The sequence below is a fragment of the Rhynchophorus ferrugineus genome, unplaced genomic scaffold (assembly GCF_030347505.1).
Source record: "Rhynchophorus ferrugineus isolate W39M unplaced genomic scaffold, kcgeb_rfMv2 rfM9, whole genome shotgun sequence".
Classification (NCBI taxonomy): Eukaryota; Metazoa; Arthropoda; class Insecta; order Coleoptera; family Curculionidae; genus Rhynchophorus; species Rhynchophorus ferrugineus.
Genome location: NW_027472588.1, coordinates 31157603 through 31183158, shown reverse-complemented (window position 1 = coordinate 31183158; position 25556 = coordinate 31157603). Strand labels below are relative to the sequence as shown.

The 25556-nt window shown below is 32.3% G+C and overlaps 1 protein-coding gene across 1 annotated transcript in view; it reads right to left on the bottom strand.

Moving 5' to 3' along the window:
* The window catches only part of CadN (neural cadherin), a 953627-nt gene that overhangs the window by 99062 nt on the left and 829009 nt on the right, over positions 1-25556 (bottom strand). Inside the window, exon 21 of the mRNA XM_076414423.1 lies at positions 5241-5478. Coding sequence (XP_076270538.1) covers positions 5241-5478 — 238 coding nt within the window. The remainder of the gene's footprint in view (positions 1-5240; positions 5479-25556) is intronic.

Genomic DNA, 25556 nt, shown 5'->3' with positions numbered 1-25556 from the left:
GGCATAGGGATTTAGTTTATTTTAGAATAGATCAATGTTTTAATTATTTAAAAAGTTTCAAAATTATTTAAAAAATTATTTCAGAGATTTTTTAGTTTCGAATTATTATATAGTCACTTCACCCATTACACAGTTTATTTACTCCATTGATGGGTTTGAAATACGTCCTGATACCGCCGATGCTTTGATAAAGGCAAACGAAACGTGAATTATTACGAAAGTATATTTCAGATTTTAGTAAGAGGCAATTTTTGGAGAATTAGCATTCTAAGGAACTTTATGGCATTTTGACGATTGCAAAGAGTTTAGCATTTAGCCGTGTTCGAATAGGAACGTTTGACTGCTTGCTATATATACACTACAGAGTCTAATGCTGCTGTTCCTCAGCCGCAGATTATTGGAACTTGGACCCACCTTGATTTTGGAAATCATTCCATGAACATTTTGGCAGATATAGCGTATCCAGAGGATTGTTAAAGGCAATGCGGCGGATAATGCCACGGGCGATATAAATCTTATTCGACTATGGGTACAGACGGAATGTTAGTTATAAGGGATATGTCAGCGTAACTGCGTATTTGCGTTAATTTTGAATGGGAAGATGAGTGAAACCTCTGAGCATAGAGGTTTAGTTTATGTTAGAATACATGTAAACCCTCAGTATCATTTTGTGCTCGCCACATATTTCCGTAAATTAAAGTAGTGTTTAAACTAAAACAAAAGTTTTAACTATTTTAAACCCTACAAATTTCAGAGATTTTTTAAATATCGAATTATTATATAGTCATTATATAAATTAACTTTTTATGTCGATATAATAACGGGAAAGTGATATTCGTCGGGTAATTTCGAAAGCACCACCCATTATAAACATATTTACTCCATGGATAAGTTTGAAATACGTGGAATTCATCCTGATACCCTCGATGTTTTGAAAACGGCAAACGGAACGTGAATTATTTCGAAAATATATTTCAGATTTTAGTAAGAGGCCTTTTAAGTAGTAGCATTTTAAGGAATCCCAAAACAATAAGGCAGAGTTGTAATACTTGGAATAAGGGTAGAATTTATATGAGGTGAGGAACTTTGTAGTGTTTTGAGGACTGCAAAGAATTTAGCACTTAGCCGTGTTCGAATAGGAACGTTTGATGCCTTGCTATATCGACACTACCGAGTCTAACGCTGCAGTTTCCCAGCCGTAGACTATTGGAATGTAGATTCACCTCGACCAGGGAAATCATTCCATGAACAATTTGACAGATAGATTGTTAAAGGCAATGCGGCAGATGAAGCTACAGGCGATATACATTTTCTTATTACAACTATAAGCTGTACAGATGGAATTTTGGTTAAAAGGGATTTGCATGTCTGAGTAACTGCGCATTTGTGTTAATTTTGAATGGTAGGATGAGTGAGACCTCTGAGCATAGGGGCTTAATTTATGTTAGAATACATGTAAACCCTCAGTATCATTTTGTGTTCGTCACATCTTTCGGTAAATTAAAGCAGTGTTTAAACTAAAACAAAAATTTTAACTATTTTAAATCACACAAATCTAATTTTTTTTTGGTTTTGAATGATTATATATTCAATATAAAAATTAGCTTTTTATGTCGATATAATAACGGGAATGTTATATTCGTCGGGTAATTTTGAAAGCACCACCCATTATAAACATATTTACTCCATGGATGAGTTACTTACTGATGAAATACGTGGAATTAATCCTGATACCCTCGATGTTTTGATAACGACAAACGGAACGTGAATTATTACGAAAACATATTTCAGACTTTAGTAAGAGGCCTTTTAATTTCAATATTAAATTAAAAATCACCTTCCGCGACCTGTGAAAATCAAAAAAAAAAAAAACGGGAGAAAAACACGAACAACCGTGACCCAGATCGCATCGAATTATATCCGAGCCCTAATGTTTCGTGAACGAATATATGCTCGCCTGGCTGTTCTTACGGGAATGGTTGGCGTTTAGACGATGAGGAAAAAACCGGCCGCCATCGTATTTGGATTCGAGCACGATTCTTAATAAAAACGGCAGAAAAAGGACGCAAATCCGAACCGGCAACTTGCAAAATTTACTATAAATTTGCAATTCAATATTGGAAAAGCTGTTTGAAAACTTTTACAGGATATTGGAAACCGTTTTATTAGGAATTTTCGAATCTATTGACTGGTGAAGGTGCATACGGCATCGGCGGAGAGGCCATTTCCACGTAGGACCTTTAGTGAAAATTGAAACTGCCAAAGAGCGATGTCAACGGAGAAGATCGTCGTAATATATTCATTGAATTTATATTCGGTAAACAATTTATTGCTGTTATATAATACCTCTATGCTCTATCAACTGTATCGGTACACAAAATATTACCATATTCGATTTAGCGTTTGACATTATAGAGCCATAATAACATTTTCTTGTTCTATAACCTAAAATAAAACGGCTTTTTTTCAAATTGTACCTGCTGAATAAAAACACTTAAAACGAATTTTTTGTAACACGTACCATTTTAGTTATGATAAATTCACTTATTATAAATAAATAAAGGCTGTATGATAATTTTAAATCATATTTATTTAGATTATTAATTTTATTAAAAAATGGTAATATATATTCACAAATAGACAATGAATTAAAATAACTCAGGCCTAAGCGGTCAATAGAAATAATGAGCCATATATTCCGAAAGGAAATGACAAAATATTAATTTATTCGTTTGTGAACAGTAGAATCCTCTCATTATAAATTGGCAGTAATTTGCCAACATTTTAGCATTCCATCTTCTTTCATAACGCTCTTCTACCTGTTTTATATCCTGATGAAAGGGTTCATCTTGTTCGTCACTTACCATTCCAAGATTAGGGGGGAAAATTTAAATGCGAATGTAAGAAATTTATTTTTAAAGACATTCTGCACGCCATACTTTTACATTCTTATAAACATCCATGAATTACTCTCTTTAGAGATAACCAAGCCGCTAACTCTTTCGCCGTAAAATGTCCATCGATGTCATTGTTTTTTATAAGTTTTCTTATTTATGGGTCAATAAAACTGGGGACTTTTTTAAATTTAGCATCACTTAATTTGGAGAAACTAATTTTAAAACAAAAAACACTTTTTCATTAAGCCAAATTTTATATGTAAGGGCGGAAGGATCATATTTTCTTGTAGAATAAGAGGTTTATATTTAACGTTTGAATTATCACAAATAAATTTATTTCATTTTGGCAATCTTCAACTTCACAGTGGTTTTGGTGTCTCTACTGTCCCATAAATAGGAAAAAATGACAATATTTCGTGAAAATTCCCTATGGTTCAGGCAATATAGCAACAACTTTTAAGTCAAGCAAACATCAGACAAGCTTTCCGTTTGTATTCTTTGTTTTTGATTAAGTCCAAAATTAGTTTCATGTTTTCAGACAGTTCTTTTAAAATCACTGAATATATAACAGTCAAATAAAAAGCTTCGTTAAAATCGAGGGGTTTTGATTTGATGAACAATGAATAGCATCACATTCCTTGGCGTGAATACATCATATTGTCGCACAATATGACCGGTTTGTCATCATCAGTGACTATTTGTTGCAGACAAGGCTCAATTATGTTTCATCAATTTAGATTCACAAATTTAGTTCATCTTTGAAATCGAATTTTCTGAAATAAAGTGCCCGCCAATCAATCCTGCTGACGTTCACTTAAATACTCATTATCATACACAACACAGTTTTTAATAAGTCGTAAGTGAAGCAAAATATGGAAAGCAATGTATCTATTTGAAGTATTACATTAGAAAACATGTTAAAAATGTCGTCAAATGAATTATGAATGATCGTAAATTGAGGTTAGAGAAGATGTTTTTTGATATAATCCCGTAATATGTTAATATTTGAATATAAATCTATAAATATTTGGCTTTATTTAGAAACAGTTAATATAAAATTTTGGGTCATTTTGCGACAAAGACAAAACGTTTAACTGAAGAGAGGCAGAAAATGGCGGAGAAATCATCCAGTAATTTAAGATTCTGTTTAAGCCTGAATTGGTAATATTACAAAATGTGCATCATACATTTCTGAATTAAGCAAAATTTCGAATATCAAAATGATATATTTTATTTGCTGTAAAAAAGTTATTGGGAAAATGGTTATAGTTACATGTTTTAAGGACAGAGGAGACAAAAATATAGAGAACAAAAAAAAAAAATGGGGAAGAGGTAAAAGTCGTTGAAGTTTAAGAATGTTTTTGTTTATAATATTCTAAGTTGTTTGATTTTCAAATTGTTTAGATCATCTCAAACAAAGTTGTTGTGAAATTGTTGTTGTATTTAACCTTTGATTGGGTCGGGTCAGATTAGGTCAAATATACTTTAACAAAAATATTTTGTTAACATAATTACTATATGGTTTAATAACTTCGAGCAAAAGATATTTCTCGGATGTTATAGGTGTAGAAATTATTAGTTTTCAGCAGACATTTCTTCAGTTACAAAGTATCTTTATGCATCTAACTAGTTTCATTGTTCATACTTTCATTCGACGAAAAAATAATTTTCTAAGAATGGATTTTGATGCATAAAATGAGTTAAATATTAAAAGGAGACATGTATCTAACAAACAAGATGGATGTTGAAATAATTTGTATTTATATATAGTTAATTAATACAATACCTAACTACCTGTGTATACGTCACTGAACTCTTTCCAAACGTTTGGATCGATTTTGATGAAATTGCTTGTGTGCGTTGGAGTGGATTTTCAAATAGTTTGGATTAATAAGTGAACATGGTAGGGGAGCTCTGCGATAGGTTTTCAAGATATTTTTCATTGGCACTATTATATAATTTTTACAACAAGCTATATAAAACAATGTTCTGATTGAAAACATATTTCTAGAGCTAATAATATTAAACAACTGTCATTGCCGGGCAGTGAGATGTCGTTCAAATTTTTTGATACTTTATCTATCATAACGACACAGCTCTGTCGGTAAATAATGAAAGTATGCTTCCGTATCACTTAAATTTATGAATGATTGGTTCACCAAGCATTATGCTTCGGATTTAAAATGCACCTAGGTTATGCAAGAGAACAATATTCATTATAAAAATGATGACCAATGTTCTTGAAGTTAACATTTTGAACGGTAAATTTCAAGAGTTTATTTGTTTAATATTTATTTCAACCTAGTATTTATTGCGAGTTTTTTTTTGCATAAGATTACTTACCTTCGGATGGATCATCATAATCAACAGCCGTCATTGTCATTACAACCATGCCAGCGGTCCCATTTTCGGTAACATTACCGAAATAAACTCCTTGGGGGAAAATTGGTGCATTGTCGTTGATATCCTTCAAATTCACCTGTACGTCAGCGTAACCGACCAGACCTTCACCACCCTCGTCTTGCGCGAACACGGTGAATCGCCACTGGGGTCTCCCATTCGGCTGATCCCTATCCAAAGGCTGTAACAATAAAACCATCATTTAATTTCATACAATTGAATGAATAAAACATTAAAAAAATACCGATGTTAAATTTAATTAAACACGGACGCCGGCCATTGTTCGAATTCTACAAACATCCGATCTTACTGGCGTCGAGTAAATTCCATCGAATTTTACCAGCTCGACATTTAAGGCAAGTGCTTTCCATTCCAATGGAGATTTCCATTATTTCTCGCGCTTAAAATTCCAGTCACGCGATAGGGGATGTATGACCGGGGAATTATTGAAAGAAAAACAAGTGCTGTTACATTTCTGATTAGTGAGAAAAAATCCACAAAATCTTATTTTTGTTGTATTAATTGATAAGAGACTACAATCTCTCTTATTAAATCGAGAATGTATTTTAATCAAAATATGGCATCGCTAGTTGAGATGACGAAAAATGACTCAGTAATATACCGTGTTGAAAAATGTTCATAGAATAACACAAAAAATACAGTATAGCCTAAAATCCCTATTTATTTGAATTTATACCCTGTCCTAACAAAATGGTGTATTCTCAAAAAACATTTATATAGAATAAATGCAACTACATGCTTTATTGCATAAAAATTGACATGTTTTTAACCGTTTCTTAAAGATATTGGGTAACATAGCATAGGTCTACTTTCATATTTGGTTTTATTATATTGATATCCTCTATATACTATGGCGTGTTAATAATCTACATCTTTTATTACAGAATTGCATTGAAGCTGATACAGATCTGAATAATCTGATCCAATCCCCAGAAGAAACAGTTCTCGGTAGTTCTAGCCCCCTTGACCATTTTTAACCGGCTTCAAAAAAGGAGGAGGTTCTATGTTCGGCTGCATATATATTTTTTGTAATGTATGTTCGCCAATTTCTCCATCAATTGTGGACCGATTTTTTAAATTATTTTTTTATTCGAAAGAGTCTACTTCCGAGGTGATCCCATTGGAACCATATCAGCATCTGTTGTGAGGAGGGGGAGGGGGTAAATCGAGAGAAAAGCTCAAATTGCGAAGGCAGGTACAAAGTTTTGAAATATTTTTATCTATCTATCTAGATTAAACATATATTTGTATATAATATTATTGCTGAGCTGATGTGATGGAAAATCAGAAGTGGTTCAGTGCAAAAGCCATTCAGTTTGATTTTTAAGTATAGTTAGTGCTTAAGCTATAAGAAGCTAGCTAGCTAGCTAGCTAAGACTTCGTAGAAATATTGTTGAAAACTGCTTCTATGATGTAACTGATAAAGTGTTTAGCTCTCTAACGGAGGTTATGAATCCGCTTCTCGGCGGAGACAATAAGATTTTGTTGTTGTTTAGTTACAACATTGGTTAAATCACCTAGGCTTATTAGCGGACCCCGAGGCTTAAAACGCTCCTTATTTTCAATTATTTTTTCTTTATTCTTATTTTTCCTCATACGGGTAGAACCTACTTATCCTACCTATTGTAATATTAAATAAAATAACTGCGTAATTTGAGTATTATTCTAAAATGTTTTTTTGGTGTTAAAAATGTAAATTTGATTATTTTTCAATTTTTAGTTTAGAGTTCCTTATTTATTTCTTTAAGTCGGTTTAGTTTTTTTTGTTAAAAATATCTTTAATAGCTTAGCAATAACATGATTAAAAATAAACCAACAGATTAACCACAAAACGAAAATATGTTAGCAATTTCTACCAGTCTTTTTATATGTTTTTATGAAAACCTATTTGTTGAATTACCTAAAAATCATAAAGAAAACACGTGAAAAATGGGAATTAACAGTGGGTCTTTGTTAATTCAATATTTAGTGACAAATTGTCAATAAGGATGTGTTTGGAGTAAGAGACGAACAATTCCTTATTTTTCGAGGATTTACTGAAAAAGTAAAAAAACACTTCAGTAGATGGGAACGTGCTTATGCGGAAATGTAAACAGGAAAAACGATTCCCTTAAAACTCAATAAAAAAATCTGGCAAAAATTTGGTAAATAGAAATATTAAATCAACATAAAAGAAATACGAGATCGAACGTATCAGTACACTTGTATCTATACTAGCGGGCCAAACAGACGTTATCCTATCCGGACATCGACTTCTTGTTTGGATGGATGAACTGAATAATTTATATTGACAATAAAACTAAAACTATAATATGATCATAAAAACATCCAGTTAGTTATGTTTTTGTGATATATAATTATAATAGTAAATGTTTATGTTAAAAATGTAGCGACCGCTACGACATTTTAGGCCACCACGCATTCATCTACAGCAAATCCAAAGGTTGACAAAGCCGGTGGATTGGTTCCCGGCTATAAAAGACCATCATGGCGACGTCTCGCTCTCTTTTCTTTTCTCTACGCCCTTGTAACAGTACCACTTCCACAGCGCTACCGTACTTCCTATACCTTAACCTAATATCATGTCAATTCTCCCGTCGACCACATGTATCAGTTTAATATCGCAATAAACAAGTATTTCTTCAATCAGTGCTTTTAATTCTCGTGCAAATTTCTTCCAAAAATAGTAGTGAGTGTTCGGACACACAATCGCATCGACAGCCACAAATTTCGACTGACCGACCGACCTGACGAGCCTTCCTACAAAAATATTGTTGCAGCGCCATCTATCAGGTGTGGTTGTACATCTAATCCATTCTTGAATCTCCATAAACACAAACAAAAAAATCATTAAAATCGGTCCAACCGTTTAGAGAATAGAATCAAAATTCTAAAAAGTTGGTTCAGATGAAGAAAATATAGCGAAAAAAATATTTTCAAACGATATTTGAACCATAATAAGTCGACATTAAAACGTTAAAACATCAATTTTCCAAGTTAAATTCGAAGAACCACAGTCGATTTAGGGACCACAGCGATATATCGAAATAAAAGAAACGGAAAGCCAACAGCGTACAAGGCCAAAACTAATTATCCGAAAATGGAGTTGGAAATGTGGCTGAGCACTATATTGGTTTTCGGAACCGATAATGAGGAAGTGATGCGGAGTTGGACGTTTCGTTATCGATTTTCCTATCGCGCAACACAATTCAGATTTATTAGTAATCCAATATTAGAGGAACATTAAATCCAATTAGGATTTTGTTGTTTTTCCGTAATATAAATTTTATTAAACTTATAGATTTCCCTAAAAAGACTGGGATTTGAAATTTGTCTTCATTTCATAGATCATGGAAGTTCTGTTTTTACTATTTCTAGTAATCTGAACTAAATAGTCCATTTTACTATAAAAAGGAGTAAAGTAAAACAATTTATTACAGCTGCCCACAGCTTGTAAACAGCTTGTCCATGGAGTTTAAATATTGGCATGCAGTTTCCTTACTTTGCTTATTTTGTTCCAAAGGGAATCAATTTAAAATATCCTTTACCTTTACAGAAATAGATAGTAGAAATAAAATATTTTTAACGCATATACAGATGTGGAATGAGACTTCAGGCTACTCAGAGAATTGAGCTCAATATTTGAAAGTTGGTCTTGACCGCCATGATGTTAAAACGCAACAACAAAAAGAGACCAATGGCATTTATGTTTCTAGTATTTTATCATTAAAATTAAAAGTACTAAGTAATTTTAATATATATATATATATATATATATATATATATATATATATATATATATATATATATATATATAAGAAAAAGAGTCTCTTTATGTAGTGTTTATATTTTAAAGCAGATTGTTTTACTTGTTTATTCCTAAATGAACTTGAAAATCTTTGTCTTCTCTTCTTTGTCCTCTCTTTTGTCAAGTATTTGTATGTACTCTGATATTTTATCAGTTTAAAAAGTATATAGAGACAAGTGATATTTTCAAGACAAGACAAGAGTTTCGATATAACGATCTTAGTTTGGCAGTGATCTAATCTTTGATACATTTTCGTATGTCTTCTTCATTTAGAAATAGAGTTTCGGCTGCAGTGATCTGAAGACGTGGTAATTTAAAGTTAGTACCTTCAAATGATAAGCTACCTCTTGAATGTGAATCCAAGGGTTGTAAATTAAGTTAATCGCTATTTCTGATCATTTTTGTAACAATAAGTCAATCAGTTGGCATCAGTTGTCCGTCGACATTAATAGACATTTAAAGTGATCATTTCATGCAGTTCTAGTTGCTCATAACACAGCATGTAGTATATTATTGATACTACACCTAGAAATATCTTAGTACTATCCACTTTATCTAGAGAGACTAAATGCTATTTTAAGTCAACTCGCGGGGTAACCATTTTTCAACTGGAACTTTCCTATCGTATATAAATATTTAGAAACATTTAACTCATCAAGTGCTAAAAGGATTGATCTGCTCAATCCTTTAAGAGTTTGAGCTGAGTTTTTGCCTAACAATTCCTTAAATTCATTGCCTCGTAATTATTTTAGTTCACGAGGCTTATCCTTGACACTTGTTTAAAAGCCGCCATTTTTAAATTAAATATTGAAACCAAACGCGACAACTGCGATATAACTGAGCAGCATCACCGTACTTTCCTTAATGAAATGAATGAATTAATATTTTGAATCCTTCATCAACAGCGATTGCACACTAAATAATTAATTAATACTAAATGGAAAACTACATGTGACTTTAAGAGTTAGGTTAGGTTGTTGAATAGTTATTTATATTGATGTCTCGAGATTTCATCAATAGATATCTCTGATCGAAACGCATGCAAGCACCTAATAATTTCTCTAATTGTTCCAGGAAAGGATCGCGCCCATTGTATGGCCCATTTATGAAGGATGAAATGCCCCAAGGGCAATAAGCAAATTAAACTCAAGAGGACTTATTGCGCTTTAGTATACGAACTCAATCATCTACCTCCTAATTTCATATATACTTCTCTTCAGTTACTATTATTAGATTAAGTCTTGGTACTCTTAATAAAGAGCGTTAAAATCAGTGCCAGATTTCATATCCATTGGCAAGGAAAAAACGCGCACATACGCAATATTAGATTAAAAACCCATTCTGGATATATTATAAATATATCTCTTTATATCATATTTTTCAACAAGACCAAAAAATTAAAACCCTTGGTTAATGAGAATTTTTCTGTTACCCTCTCGGGGGTTTCTATTATAATGGCCATTACAGCTATGGTCTCTTTTTTATTCTCCCCTAAACGCGGTGCGGGAGATGAGACGCGAAAAAAGAAGAAGACACCACCAGTAGAACAGAAATAATTTAATAGGGTTTTTTAAAATGTTGTGTCGACGACATATATCATAACGGTTGACAAGGTAAATTGAATTGTAAGACTTGATAAGTTTTTGAAACGAGTAGGGTAGAAACGTCTAGCGGCGAAACATCAACTTTTTCTGGGTTGGACTACGTAAAACAGTTACTGTTATTCCATTATCTTGTATTCGATATACTAAAAGGTTTTTACACTGTCGTTTTTCTGTCTTTAATACTAAAATAATCGCCAAAACCAACATTGATATTAATTACCCGATATAACTAGTTAAGTTTCGCAGGGCAGAAAACATTTTAAATTACACATTGTTTTTGTTTTGCTCGCTTCAGATGCAGATGGAAGTTCTGCGATCATAAAAGTGGAAAAACAATTAAGAAAAAGCGAAACATAAACTCAACAACAACAATTCATTGAAGAACTTAATAAAATTAATTGACGAACTTAACTTTACTCTCGAAGAAATAGAACTAATTTAACTTACTGAAAATTAAATATATAGCATGATTAACGTTGTGCAAAAAAAAAACTGCTGGATTGAAGCTTTAGAAAAAAAAAAGATAATAATTATGGATATTAACACCGATTATTGAGTATTGTGATAATAATATAAATATAAATATACATCATCTGGCCAATTATTTCTTAAAAATAGTATCCTTCAAATGTAAATTTCATGAATAAAATTTAGCGTCATCAGAATAAGATGTAAATATTGAAAAGCGTTCGCTTGATGCCTTCGTATTGGTTGCGTTCACGCAGTGAGCTAGGCAAATATATGCCCTCCTATGAGACTCCTTTTATATTTATACAAGGTTTATTGAGAATCAACAAGTAGAACAGTTATGTTTTTTTACAAAATTATATAAGAAAATTGTTTTAATCATTATGCATGGTAGTTAAAATAATTCAACAGCGTATAAATCATTTCACATGGTATTTTGTTAGCTATGTAATTATGAGACAGAGAAGAACGCTGTGTGGAGATTGTGGACAAATATGTGCTGGATGTTTAATGAAAAGTTGCTGGCCCGCTATCCTTTCGATAATTTTTACATAATATGTCAGAAGTAACAACAGAGGTTGTCTAATTTTAAAAATCATACATTTAGCGTGCAAGAATCTTTTTTATTTTTATTATTCACGGTGGCTATATTTACTGATGATATTATGATTCTTGCTGTCGGAGACAATAACGACGAAGCCACAAGAAAAATACCATAGGTAAGTGACAATAAATATAATTGGATCTAAACCTGAAAAATATAAATTAACCAAAGTAAATCTGTTACAGCCCACGTATAATCAGATCGCATAAGCACCAATAACAATAAATAATATTATCATTCCATACACCAACAACGTTAAGTACGTCAGAATGAATATTTATGCAAGACTTCGCTAGAAGGAACGTGTAAAAAAGAAATGGAAAGAACTAGAAATAATATATAGGAAAATGTGTTGGATAATCAGAAGAAAATAACAATTATTAGTGCATAATAAAGTGTTGGGGCTGAAAGCTATATATACATACGGAATTCAATTATGGGGATGTTCCGCAAAAAGTGATATAAATATAATATACGTTTTCCATAACGAAGTCTTGAGAAGTATTGGGGTGCACTCAGATACAACAGAACTAATTACTTAAACAGATACCTTCAGATACCGACTGCCACTCAGGAAATGAAAAGAATGAGTCGAGGAGACATGACAGACTGTACATGAGACTATGTATTACTTCGATATACATGATGATTTTCTCATGTATATAGAAGTAATACAACTCTTGGATACTGTTAGAACAGGACACACACTCAAAAGAATCAAACCATTTGACCTTGTGTATTGTAGTTTGGTGTATTAATATAGTGACACTTCAAATTTTCGCTACCATTTTTGTAGTACTATTTGTCCTTTTCTTCAAAATAGGCCTCAGTTTTGGCGACCACCCATTCATTTGACGAAAATTTCTTCCCAGCGAGCATTCTTTTGAGATCTGAGAACAGGAAATTATCGCTGGGGGCCATCGTCCTTCAAAGGTCCAATAACGCTATGTAATAGTCGTTGTTGATGGTCCTTCCTTTTTTCAGGTAGCCAATGAAAATTATTCCATACGCATCCCAAAATACAGACGCCAAAACCTTGCCAGCCGCTTTGCGTTTTCCCACGCTTTGGAACGGGTTCATCGTGTGCAGTCTACTCGGATGATTGTCGCTTGGACTTCGTATTGTAGTTTGGTGAGGTGTATTTAATAGAAAACTAACAGTGTTAATACATAATCATTATTATACCAGAGATTGAGATGGTCTCCAAAATATATTCAAGATAAATTAAAAAGTAATAATGTAATAAATATATTAATAAAAATTAATATTAATAATGATACTGAGAAAAATGTATCATTTACTAAGAGCACTATTATTAGTACCACATGCAGATTTTCAATTATTACAGTTTTATTTTATGCAGTCCGGATGCGGAAATTAATAGATGTTGACCTCACAATCTCACACACAATGAAAAGAAGTATTGTCCAAAGTTACAAACTTTTTCAATAACGATTTAGTTCAAATACTTGCATGCCATCTGACAGCCATAATATAGTCAGCCGACATGACAAACACCTGCCTGTCCAAGAAGGTTTAATTCACCAACTATCGACGAAGTGGCTATTGATAATGTTGGAGAAAATTTTTAAAATAAATATAGATAATAGGAAGTTCACTGTGTCAGCTTGTAGTTCATAAACTTGTATAAATGGTATAATATAATAAAATAATAATTTATATTATATCCTGGCTTTATATTTTTTTCATTGGTGTCAAGTTATTTGTCACGATATATCACAATCAGATCAGAACTTTTCCAACCAACCAATTTTAACGAGATAAAAGAAAAGGAAAACATATAAAAGTTTATGTCTATATCTAGGAGGGAGTGCGAGACGGAGGAAATACCATAAACCGATAAAGGCTTCAGCATTTGGTCACTTGAGACTCTCGATAGGGATAACCAGTTTAATTTTTTATAAGGATTTTCGTCGTTAATTCTTGCGGAAAGACGAATCGACCCTGGGCGAGACGTCAGTCCAAATTAACTTTGGCCTCTTGTTCTTTCGACGATAGATAAATATGTTTAGTTTATTTTGTGAGGAACGTCCGGGAGAAGGGATCGAGCAGGGAGAGGATAGTATACACACACACGTTCGTAATTGGTCCTATATAGAAAACAAATTTGTTTACGCGCTTTACTAGATCATTATCTTTGTTTGTGCTGATTTTGCTTCATCGAATAAACTGATAAGGTTGAATTTATAATATCTTTATCAAATGGTTAATAACGATTTCATATCTAATCTTTCGTAGAGATTTTTTGCGAAGGGATAAAATTTCTTTGTATTTATTAGCCAAACCAATCAATTATTCTAATTCTCATCCTATTTCTTTCTACAGATTCTTGGTAATTTTTGAGAACTTGGAAGCAACTCCATTACAAAGCCATAGTTTCATATATGATGAAAATTGAATCCTCTCAAGTTGTTTAAAGGTAATGAATGATAATATCACGTGAACAAAGTCATTCAGTTTAAGTCGTTAAATTTTATTGATATGTATTAAAAAAATCTATTGCTTTCATTTTAATTATTATATTGTATTGTTAACCCATCAATAGTAAAAATAGTATATAGTTACCCCAAGTGATAACTTTAGGATCGTAGTTAGAAGACAAAATGCTGGCTCAGCATTAAAAGGCATTTAAAAAAGAAATTAAGTCAGTGTAGAAAATTTTATAATCGATATACCGAAAGATTTTTACATTATGCTACCCTATTGCACTACATTTGTGCAGTGCCCTTGGAGTAATATTGCATTTACTTTACACCATTAAGATTCCTAAATGTGAAGAAGTAACAAAGAGCCACATTTGTTGATGACAATGTCTCACTCGTTACACATATCTACACAATTGGATATAACAAACAAACAAAAATTAACTGCCAGACATCATTGGTTCTGGAATAAACCTGCATGAAAATACAGACATATATTTGGGTACGATACTGGACGTCAAGCTCTAGTGAAACGAGTACGATAAGAAGAAACGAGCAGCACTATACTGTATACGACTGGAAAATTATGGTAGTTGCTTGGACGACAATCCGAATTATTGCTCCACAGTTCATTGTTATTATATAAGCATAGTTTGAAGCCAGTGTGGGCAATTATGCAGTTACACAAAGAAATCTTTTCTATATTAGATTCAATTTTATTAAAACAAACTTTTTCACAACATTGGTAACGCCCGATGGGCTATTACAAACAAATATGTCAATAAAAACCTAAAGGATCAGAAGAGAAATTAAATGATTACAGAAAAAAACATTAAGTCAGAGTGCACGACCATCAAAAGTCGAAGTACTACTACTGTTTGACAACAGAGCACTTAGTTATACTTGTGTGGGTGCTCTATTGGGAATATTTTCTTCAAACACTAATTAATGTGATGGGTTTAACACCAAATTTTTAATATTTTTATAAATTAGAACTAGAAGACAAAATGCTATGAAATTAATGATGATCAATCAATGACAAGGGAAAGGTCAGCAAAAATAGACACAATGTTAAATTAATGAAAGCATTAAATTGTATAAAGTTTAATGCTGTCAATAAAACACTTATTAAATGTAAGTTAAAAGAATAATTCCTTATACTAATGTATCAACATCTGTTCACTAATCCTACGAAAGCAATCCATCACAATCACTACTAATTATCGCTAAGATTTCCGACAGAAAGGGCCCACGTGCCCTAAGAAAATGAGATCTGCCATCTTTCGATATATTTAATCCGAGAAAAATTATATCTACGCAGATCTAAATAAAAATCTAATCGAATTTTAAAACGAAACGGAAGACGGAAAAAATGTAATAACATCTTCTGGGACAAGGGTAGCAATCTCAAGACTGGAGTGTTGGAGGAGGGGGAAGCGGTGTTCTCTCGTGATAACAGTAAATTTTTCGATCTCTTGTAATCCGTAGAGGTTTGGAAAAAATAAACCTGTTTATATATATATTGGTAAATAAACAATAATTGACTTCCAATATATATAACAGATCGATTGAAAAGTCCCCGACGTACCATAGTAAAACACATTTTTTTGGAAAAATTAGCAAAATTAGTTTTTTTTTATTCAACATAATTCCCTTCAAGGGTGATAAACTGATTATAGCGACACTTACTTTTCGCTACCATTTTTGTAGTACGATTTGTCCTTTTCTTCAAAATAGGCCTCAGTTTTGGCGATCACCTATTCATTTGACGAAAATTTCTTTCCACCGAGCATTCTTTCGAGATCTGAGAATAGGAAATAATCGCTGGGGGCCATCGACCTACAAACGGTCCAATAACGCTATGTAATAGTCGTTGTTGATGGTCCTTCCTTTTTTCAGGTAGTCAATGAAAATTATTCAATACGCATCCCAAAATACAGACGCCAAAACCTTGCCAGCCCCTTTGCGTTTTCCCACGCTTTGGAACGGGTTGATCATGTGCAGTCTACTCGGATCACTGTCGATTGGACTTCGGAAAGAAATGATGGAGACATGTTTCATCGATTGTCACATATCGGCGCAAAAACTTGGGTTTATTACACTTGATTATCTTCAAACACTGTTCCGAATCATCAACTCATCGTTGCTTTTGGTCAAAAGTGAGCACGCGCGGCACCCACTTTGCACAGAGCTTTCTCATACCCAAATATTCGTGAATGATATGATGACACGTTCAGTTGATATATTTAGAGTGTCTGCTATTTCATTTAATTTCAATTTACGGTCATTTAAAATCATTGTGGATTTTTTAAATGTTTTCGTCGGTAACAATCTCTTTTGGGTGTCCACTGCGTTTACAGTCTTCGGTGCTCATTTCAACACGTCTGTTCAACACCTGTTACATCGCATGGAGACTGGCCTATGCAGTAACTAGATATAATATACAACGATTATTATCTTTTGGACCAATTCAAGAAATTTTTCTAAAACGCCTAATTTAACGGAAAAGGTGTATCAAATTATAAAAGAAGCCAGAAAAGTATTAATAAATCTATTAAGCTTAGCAACTTTATTCCCCACGACCATTTAAGGCTGCTATTGTTTCGGAAATATATTTCTTCCAATTTAATCCATCCAATTGGAGATTTCATTTACTCTCGGATATACTGTCGTCGGCTGCCAATTATCCGCCACGCTCCAATCAGGATTGCGCATTTACAATACATTTATTGCGTCATCGTATGGCCAATTGAGAAACTAAAACAGTTGAAAAATAATCCAGCGCGAAAGCTGTCCCATCCGTTTCGATGTTGACGTTTTCAGGTCCGAAGCAATCGCGCTGAAAAGCAGCTTATATAACTGGTCTCTTTTTTTGCCCGGGGATAGTAAATTCTCTCTGTATTTCCCGAAAGTTTTCCTATCCTACACTTTCTTCCGAAGAGATTACGCTAGGAAATGTGACTAGGAAAACACTTTGTTTCGAAAGTAGACGGACTTAAGCAGATTAACGTGCATATATATGTTAGCCGATGTTTTGCGTGCGAGTATGTCGCGTAAATCCTAGAAATTTTTAAAAGCAACAATTTAAAATGCCGAAAGTTCGAATCGAACTGCAATAGCGTTGCGAAGCCTTAATGCATTTCTTCACCTTTCTGAAACTAATAGTTTGGTTCAATGCAAAGTGACTTATACAGATTATACTTCGATAATACTTTATTTTGCTGTTTACATAGTTTGGATGGAAATATATGATGAAATGTGTTTAAAGGCAAAAGCGAGAAGAAAAATCGTGGGATTTATATTCATTATTGTGTTAAAATTTTATGTCGAGCGTGTTTTTAGAGTAACTTTAAAATGGAATAAAATATAAGAAAATTATATGCATTTGCATGAAAATAACTTTTTCAGGAAAATAACTTTTGTTATCTTGATTTGAACTTTTTGAAAGCATTTGGAACATTGATTGGATCGTTCTTTACTCATGGGATATAAACAATTTTACTTATCCACTTGGAGAAATTGGAGGTCAATTCACATTCAATACCGCGTAGCCTTGTTGAACCATAATATCTCTATATGGAAATGATTCAGTGCATGAACGAAAACGTAACTGATCAAGGCTTAACAATCAACATCATGTACTCTAGAATATTACGTCTAAATGTTGTGTTTTATCAATATAAGACTGATGATTAACTTTATTACAACAAGATGATTTTGATTGTTAACATAGCCATTTGTAAGGCATTTTATCATCACTTGTAATTTTTCTATCTTTATCTGGGACTCAACAACGAATTTCCATAGAGGACTCAAAACTTTTAAAGCTATGAATTTATATAAGTCTTATAAGAATAAATCCACAAAGAGTGACCTCAATATGTACTGCAAGAACTATCCAATACTGCCAGACGAGGTAATTAATACTCTAATGGTTTTTAATAAGTCGTATTTTTTATGTGAGCACTATACCTTTTTTATTACTTACATTTTACATTAGATATGCTTAGTACAACTAAGTTAAAATTAAAGTTCGATAAGTTCGTAAATCCATTTGATATCAGGTCATCGTGTAGTTCTTTCTTATTTACATACCGATAAGCATTGGTAATTCATCGAAAAACCTCATTTTGGCAGAGTTGGATTACTAGCAGGTTTGCTCTGGCTAGTTCAACCCTATTTTGCACATCATTAGTTAAATTGGTTGTGTAATTGTCTGATAAACCAATTTTTTAAATTTTAGGTCAACTTGAGAGTATTTTCCGACTAAGTTGTTTGATTTTGAATCTGATATGATTTACTTTCTCCAACATGATGTATTACAAAATGTTAATACACCTTTAGATACCTAGTGATCATGATTTATTCACATCCATAAACTTGACAATATATTATTTTAATTTTTTTTGGAGCAGTTTTAAAGTTCTACAAAAATAATTAAAATAGTTAAGACAAACCAGACATACTAGAAAACCTTTTCATCTTTTTTATTTTGAAAATTTGTTTTCATGTAAAATGACGTGGTTTTTCAGATAAATTGTTTATGATATTTATGATAATTGATCATTATAATTAAATTAAATTTCCAAGAACTGATTAATAATATGCTTCTCGCACTTATATTTCTTATAAAACTTGTATGAAACATAAGGTAATTTTTTTAAATTATTATTTAATTATTGAATTGTTACTAGTCGTTTCCGACTAACCTACACTTTGTCTTTATGGTAACTTAAATCTAGGTATATAACTAGGAGGACCCATCGGCCCTAACTCAGTCTCTGGTGAAATATTGTTGATACATGCCACTGCTGTATTTTTTATTATATTCACCTCACTACACAACACCACACAAAATCAGATGGTTTGATTCTTTTGTGTCTGTGTCATTTTCTGGTGGTATCCAAAAGCTGCAAAACTTCAATATTCCCACCAAAATAGAGTCTCTCCTCAGTCCCCTTACAATTCTCTTGATCTCTTGATTGACTGAGGGTATCTGAAGGCCTCGATGTAGTTAATTAGTCCTATAGTATTTGGATCCGCTCATAATACCTCTCCGGCCTTTGTTCTGAAAAATTTGTATTTTATTTATGTTACTCTTTGCAGAACATCCCCATAATTGAACTCCGTGTGTCCATATAGGTTTCAATATTTGCCTATATATAATAGCAATTTATTATGTACTGATAATTGTGATTCTCTTCCAATTAGCCAGTACATTTTCCTATATTTCAATTACGGTTCTTTTCTTTTCTTCTTTATATGTCCCTTCCAGAGTTTTGTTTTGTTTTTTGTTTTGCATCAAGATTCACTCCGAGATATTTTCCTTTTTTGCTATATTGGAATTATTATTTAATGTTATTGGTGCTTATACGGTCTGTTTATACGTGGACTGCACATGCACGTATTTACTTTCATTAATTTTTATTTTCCAAGCTTGTGTTCGTTTATTTATATTGTCACTTGCCCGTTGTAATTTTCGTGAGGCTTCTTCACTATTGTCTCCGACAGCTATAATCGCAGTATCATCAGCAAATGTAGCCATCATAATATTTTCCATTTGTGGTATACCACAAGCGTAAAGTAGATAAAGCATTGGTCCCAGTACACTTCCTTGTGGTTCACCTGCTTTATCTTCTTTATTGTAGAGTTGGCTTCTTCTTGTTTGACTCTAAACATTCTGGTTGTAATGTACGACTTTAATAGTTCGGTGTGTGGTTTTGGTAACATTTTCTGTAGTTTATGAAAAAAGCCTTCATGCCAAACCTTATCGAAGGCTTGTGCTACATTAAAGATTATAGCTGAGCATACTTTCTTACTTTCGTAGGCTTTTTCAATAACATCTGTTATTCTGTGGACCTGGTCATATGGTAAAGTTAATCCAATAATATATATGTCGATGCTCCAGTAATTGATACCTCTTAAACACAGTTGGTTTTATTGCTGCAAACTTTTCTCTAGATCTCAAAACTTGTTGCAGCTATTCCTCTAGTTATTTAGAAAAAAAACTCTTTATAAAACACAAAAGCAATAATAAAATCAAATATTCAGTTCGAACTCCAGAATTAAGTACAAATCTAAATGTTAAAAAAAGAAGTTTTCAATTAAAGAGTTCGGAAATTTAGTTCATAATAGAAATACATATCTCTAAACTTTATTAAAAAACGATTTCAACAGCCATTGCTTTATTTTATTTTTATATATTTATATATCTTTTCGGTCCTGTCTAAAGTCCTGTTTAAGGTCTGCAAAATGTTTTAAAGAAAAATAGAGCTTTCCACTTTAAAAGCGAAAAAGTACATTTTATCAAGCAATTCAAAATTCGCCGGAGAATTGACAAAACCGCAAGACAAATAAGAAGATTTGCGGCGGAAGCGTCCAAAGCAGTTTTGTGTGTGACAACGGTGGGACCATAAATTTCCCTGGAGAAGAGATCCGGACAATTCTGGGACAATCTCGGGCAAACCGATATTTATGTGGGACACAGAAAAAAACGGAGAGATAAAAAAATAAAAAGCTGTATGAAATTGGAGATTACAAGGGAGATCATATTAGCGTCGTTTACTTACGATTTCGGATTTTCAGTTGGCAGAATTTCAATTTGTTTTAAACCGAGTTATATGGGAAGTTAATATAGTTCGGAAGGCGCCGAGCGCGCTCTATCCGTTTTGGAAGTAAACTTTAAGCATTAGGCGAAGCAGTTTAGCGACAAATTTGCTTATTCATGGAAGTTTCATGTTAAGATTGCTAAATAATTAATAGAATAATTTTATTAAACTTTAAATATCTGTAAACGAATATTACATTAGTTAACATACATTTAGTTAGAATAAAAAACTATGTTTTACAGTTTTTTGGCCGAAAATGACATTAACTTTAAATAAACAATAATTGAAATATTGAAAAAACTTGGGTTTTTTCTGTAATAGTAATATTACCTAGGAAACTATGATATATTTCATTAATAAATATCACTAGTTCATCACTAAGTAATTTTTACTATTACTGGTTATATTAAAATGGATTTCGATTCCAGGTAATGTTATTTAAAATTTCGTTGAGACATAATTGTGGAAAGGGGTGCGTGAACTTAAAAGTATGATGAACATTTTGTAAGAAAAAAAAATGTTTTACAGCTTTTTGGCCGAAAATGACAATAAATTTAAATAAACAATAATTCAAATATTGAAAAATCTTGGGTTTTGTCTGTAATAGTAATACTACCTAGGAAACTGCGATATATTTCATTAATAAATATCACTAGTTCATCACTAAGTAATTTTTACTATTACTGGTTATATTAAAATGGATTTCGATTCCAGGTAATGTTATTTAAAATTTCGTTAAGACATAATTGTGGAAAGGGGTGCGTGAACTTAAAAGTATGATGAACATTTTGTAAGAAAAAAAAATGTTTTACAGCTTTTTGGCCGAAAATGACAATAAATTTAAATAAACAATAATTCAAATATTGAAAAATCTTGGGTTTTGTCTGTAATAGTAATACTACCTAGGAAACTGCGATATATTTCATTAATAAATATCACTAGTTCATCACTAAGTAATTTTTACTATTACTGGTTATATTAAAATGGATTTCGATTCCAGGTAATGTTATTTAAAATTTCGTTGAGACATAATTGTGGAAAGGGGTGCGTGAACTTAAAAGTATGATGAACATTTTGTAAGAAAAAAAAATGTTTTACAGCTTTTTGGCCGAAAATGACAATAAATTTAAATAAACAATAATTCAAATATTGAAAAATCTTGGGTTTTGTCTGTAATAGTAATACTACCTAGGAAACTACGATATACTTCATTAATAAATATCACTAGTTCATCACTAAGTAATTTTTACTATTACTGGTTATATTAAAATGGATTTCGATTCCAGGTAATGTTATTTAAAATTTCGTTGAGACATAATTGCGGAAAGGGGTGCGTGAACTAAAAGTATGATGAACATTTTTAAGAAAAAAACATATTTTACAGTTTTTTGGCCGAAAGTGGCATTAACTTTAAATAAATAATAACTCAATTATTGAGAAATCTTGTGTTTTAACTACAGTAGCAATACCTTGGAAATTACAATTTGAAATTAATTGTTCCCTTCTATTAATTCTTATTTTATTTCACTAATAAATATTACTAGTTCATCATTTTTACTATTACTGGTTTTACTACAATGGCTTTCAATTGTACGTAATGTTATTTAAAATTTCGTTGAGACATAATTTCGGAGAGGGGTGAACAAAATGACATAAAAGTATGTATATAAATATAATACTTCGCCAGATCATCAAATGTTGGCATTACAGCATTATAGTGATGGTGGTAGTCACCAAATTTATGAAATATATAAAAACTGTGTTTTTTATATATAAACATAATTTAATAAAATTATTTCAGAGGAAGCTGTTAGTCTGGAAAACACCTGCAGAGAACTTGATATATGGAGTACTTTGAGGGATGCCTGAAAGTTTAAGTGCGACTACCATGGAGAAATAAATCATAATATGTGTTTCCTCTAGTTTGAGAACTAGCCATTGACTGCAGCTACTAAACAACCGTTTGGTTGCAAGTATATAAAAGTATGAATATAAATATAATACTTCGCCAGATCATCAAACTTGAACAGTTTAGTTAGCGACTCAGAAAGTGACAGTGACTGAATGTAACTACCCGGATGTGAGATTATGATCTAATGATAATATTGCTATTAGATCATAATCTCATCACTCCGAGACAGGGTGATGAGAGTGGAAACAATCAAAGGTGAGTAAGTATATAATTAATATTGGAAACTGTGTGCATATATATATATATATATATATATATATATATATATATATATTTATATATATATATATATATATATTTATATATATATATATATATATATATATATATATATATTTATATATATATATATATATATATATATATATATATATATTTATATATATATATATATATATATATATATATATATATGCATAATAGAAAAGAAGGAAATATTACTAACTGTTTTTCATATATGGCAAATGTATTAGAGATAATGAAGTGGTTAATTCTCGTTTTATCAAGAAAGATGTATAGATAGTAACAGAAGAAACTAAGCAGAAAGGCTTGATGTCCTTTATATGAGCGTGTGTCATCAAAATCACAAATAGTTGATCATATAGGGTCATTTGATAATATTAATTTGAACAAAAAACATTTCAAGTTTGCCCCACTTGAATAGTTTGAGGCCTGGAAATATTATATTGAAAGAACAACTAAATATTTAAACTTCTTAAGTTTGGGGGTTCCCAGAAAGGGTTGGTAAAATATTACTACTTCTAAATTTGCGTGTATCGATCATAAGTGGAATTTATAAGAGTTTAAAAATTTGATAAATATGATTGCAGCCAATTTAGGTGATAAAATTTCAATGGATGCTGTATTGGAGCTCGAGATAATTTAAGCAGTGCCAATTTGAAGAAACTAGATTTATTGATTCACAATATTTACATAATATTCGGCAAGCAAACCAATTTAATCTCATATACACAAAGTATAAAAGTGATGCTACAAGTGTTGAAGCATGGGCAGTTAATACCAAAAATACAGGAGGTGTGTTACATAAGTCACAATCTTAGTTTTTGGATATCTACCCTACATTAAAGGAAGATTTTATGTTAATCATAATTGAATGAAGGACAATATGAAATATTGAAAGAAAATAACCATGGTTGTCCATATATAGATTATATACACGGACTTAACGCACATAGATTTGAATTGCATTCCTTGCTTGTATTGAATGGATTGAAAGAGGGGCATCGAACATATCCGATAAAGAAGCAAATAATTTTAAAGAAAAATGGATGCTTGTGTTTTTATATATTGTTACATAAATTATATTTGTTACTTTACATATTGTACCATTTTCTCTTATTCCTTTTAAAATGATTTTAAAATAAAGAATGTTTATAAAATTTAATACTTGTATATGTAACAATAAATTTTAGCTTGGGCCTCAACAAAAATATTAAGTTAATTTGTGAATATTTATAATATATTTTCAAATGTGCGTATAATTTGCAATAACTGGCAACGTTGCAAATTTAAATATTTGAGCGCTATGATTCTCCAGAATTAGACTCTGGTGCTATATGTCTGTTTATTCGATGGTTTAGATGCTGCGTCATCAAGACAATTAAAATAGTTTGAATATAAGTCCGATGAGTGATTTATTACGACTATTGTTGAAAAACTATTTAGCATCGTGCCCATATTTTCTAAATCCTTTTCCATTCCAATTTCATTTCGAGAAATAACCGTTCATCGCCGCTGCAATTTATCCCTAACGGGGCAGCGAAAACCGCACGGTATCGACGTTCATTTCGAAAAATGAAAAGAATATATTAACGTTACGCCGTTAGTGTTCTGTAGCCGTCAATTACGAATCGAAATCGAGATTAATTGATTATCCAAACTGTCCGGAGCCGGTTCTTCGGTATCGTTCTCCTCCCGGTTTTTCCCGGGCACTTCCCCCTCCTCTCCGCCCCCCGTTTGAAAAATCGCCGTTCCTTTTAACCGGGTTCTGGTTTCGGGTGCCGATTCATCAGCCGATCGCGGTCGACGGGGGCGAAAAAAATTGGGGAACACTATCACGAAGTAAACTAATTGGCGTCGGGAAAGGGGCAGAGCGTTTCGTTGTGGCGGACGGCCCGGGGAGAGGTGCGGCGGCCGGGTTCGGGGTATAATTGGATGGGTAGCGGGGGAGATGCGGTTGCCAATATCGTGTTCGCGGATTTAATGGTTCTGTGTTAATTTCGTGATCGTTTAGTAGGTATAAATGAAGCTGTCGAACAAATTTACTAGGTAATAAAACAAACGTCGATATAACCGCGATAGTATTATATTGTTTTGGGTAAAAATGTCAAAATATTTAATTTTATTTTGTCTAAGCTCAAGAAATATTAGTAAGGCGTCACTGTTACTATAAATAAATAAAAAAAAAATAAAACGAGGTTTTATCTGGATTGCACCTATTGTTTAAAGTGGACTCCAAACCAGGGTCCTCGGCATTGAGCTTACTGACTGGCGAGTGACCAACTTAGAAATCATCCCAGAAGACATCCGGTCTAACCTAGCCTGGATACTGGCGTGATCATTTTCCTTGTCGGATTTTACACACTTGCCCAGCACAATCACAACTATTAAAGAATTACAAACATAAATGTACGATCATGCTCCAAGAGGATTTTAAGCCGGGACTATCGCAACATCGGACCATCCTGTCGCCTTTACCACTGCGCCAAC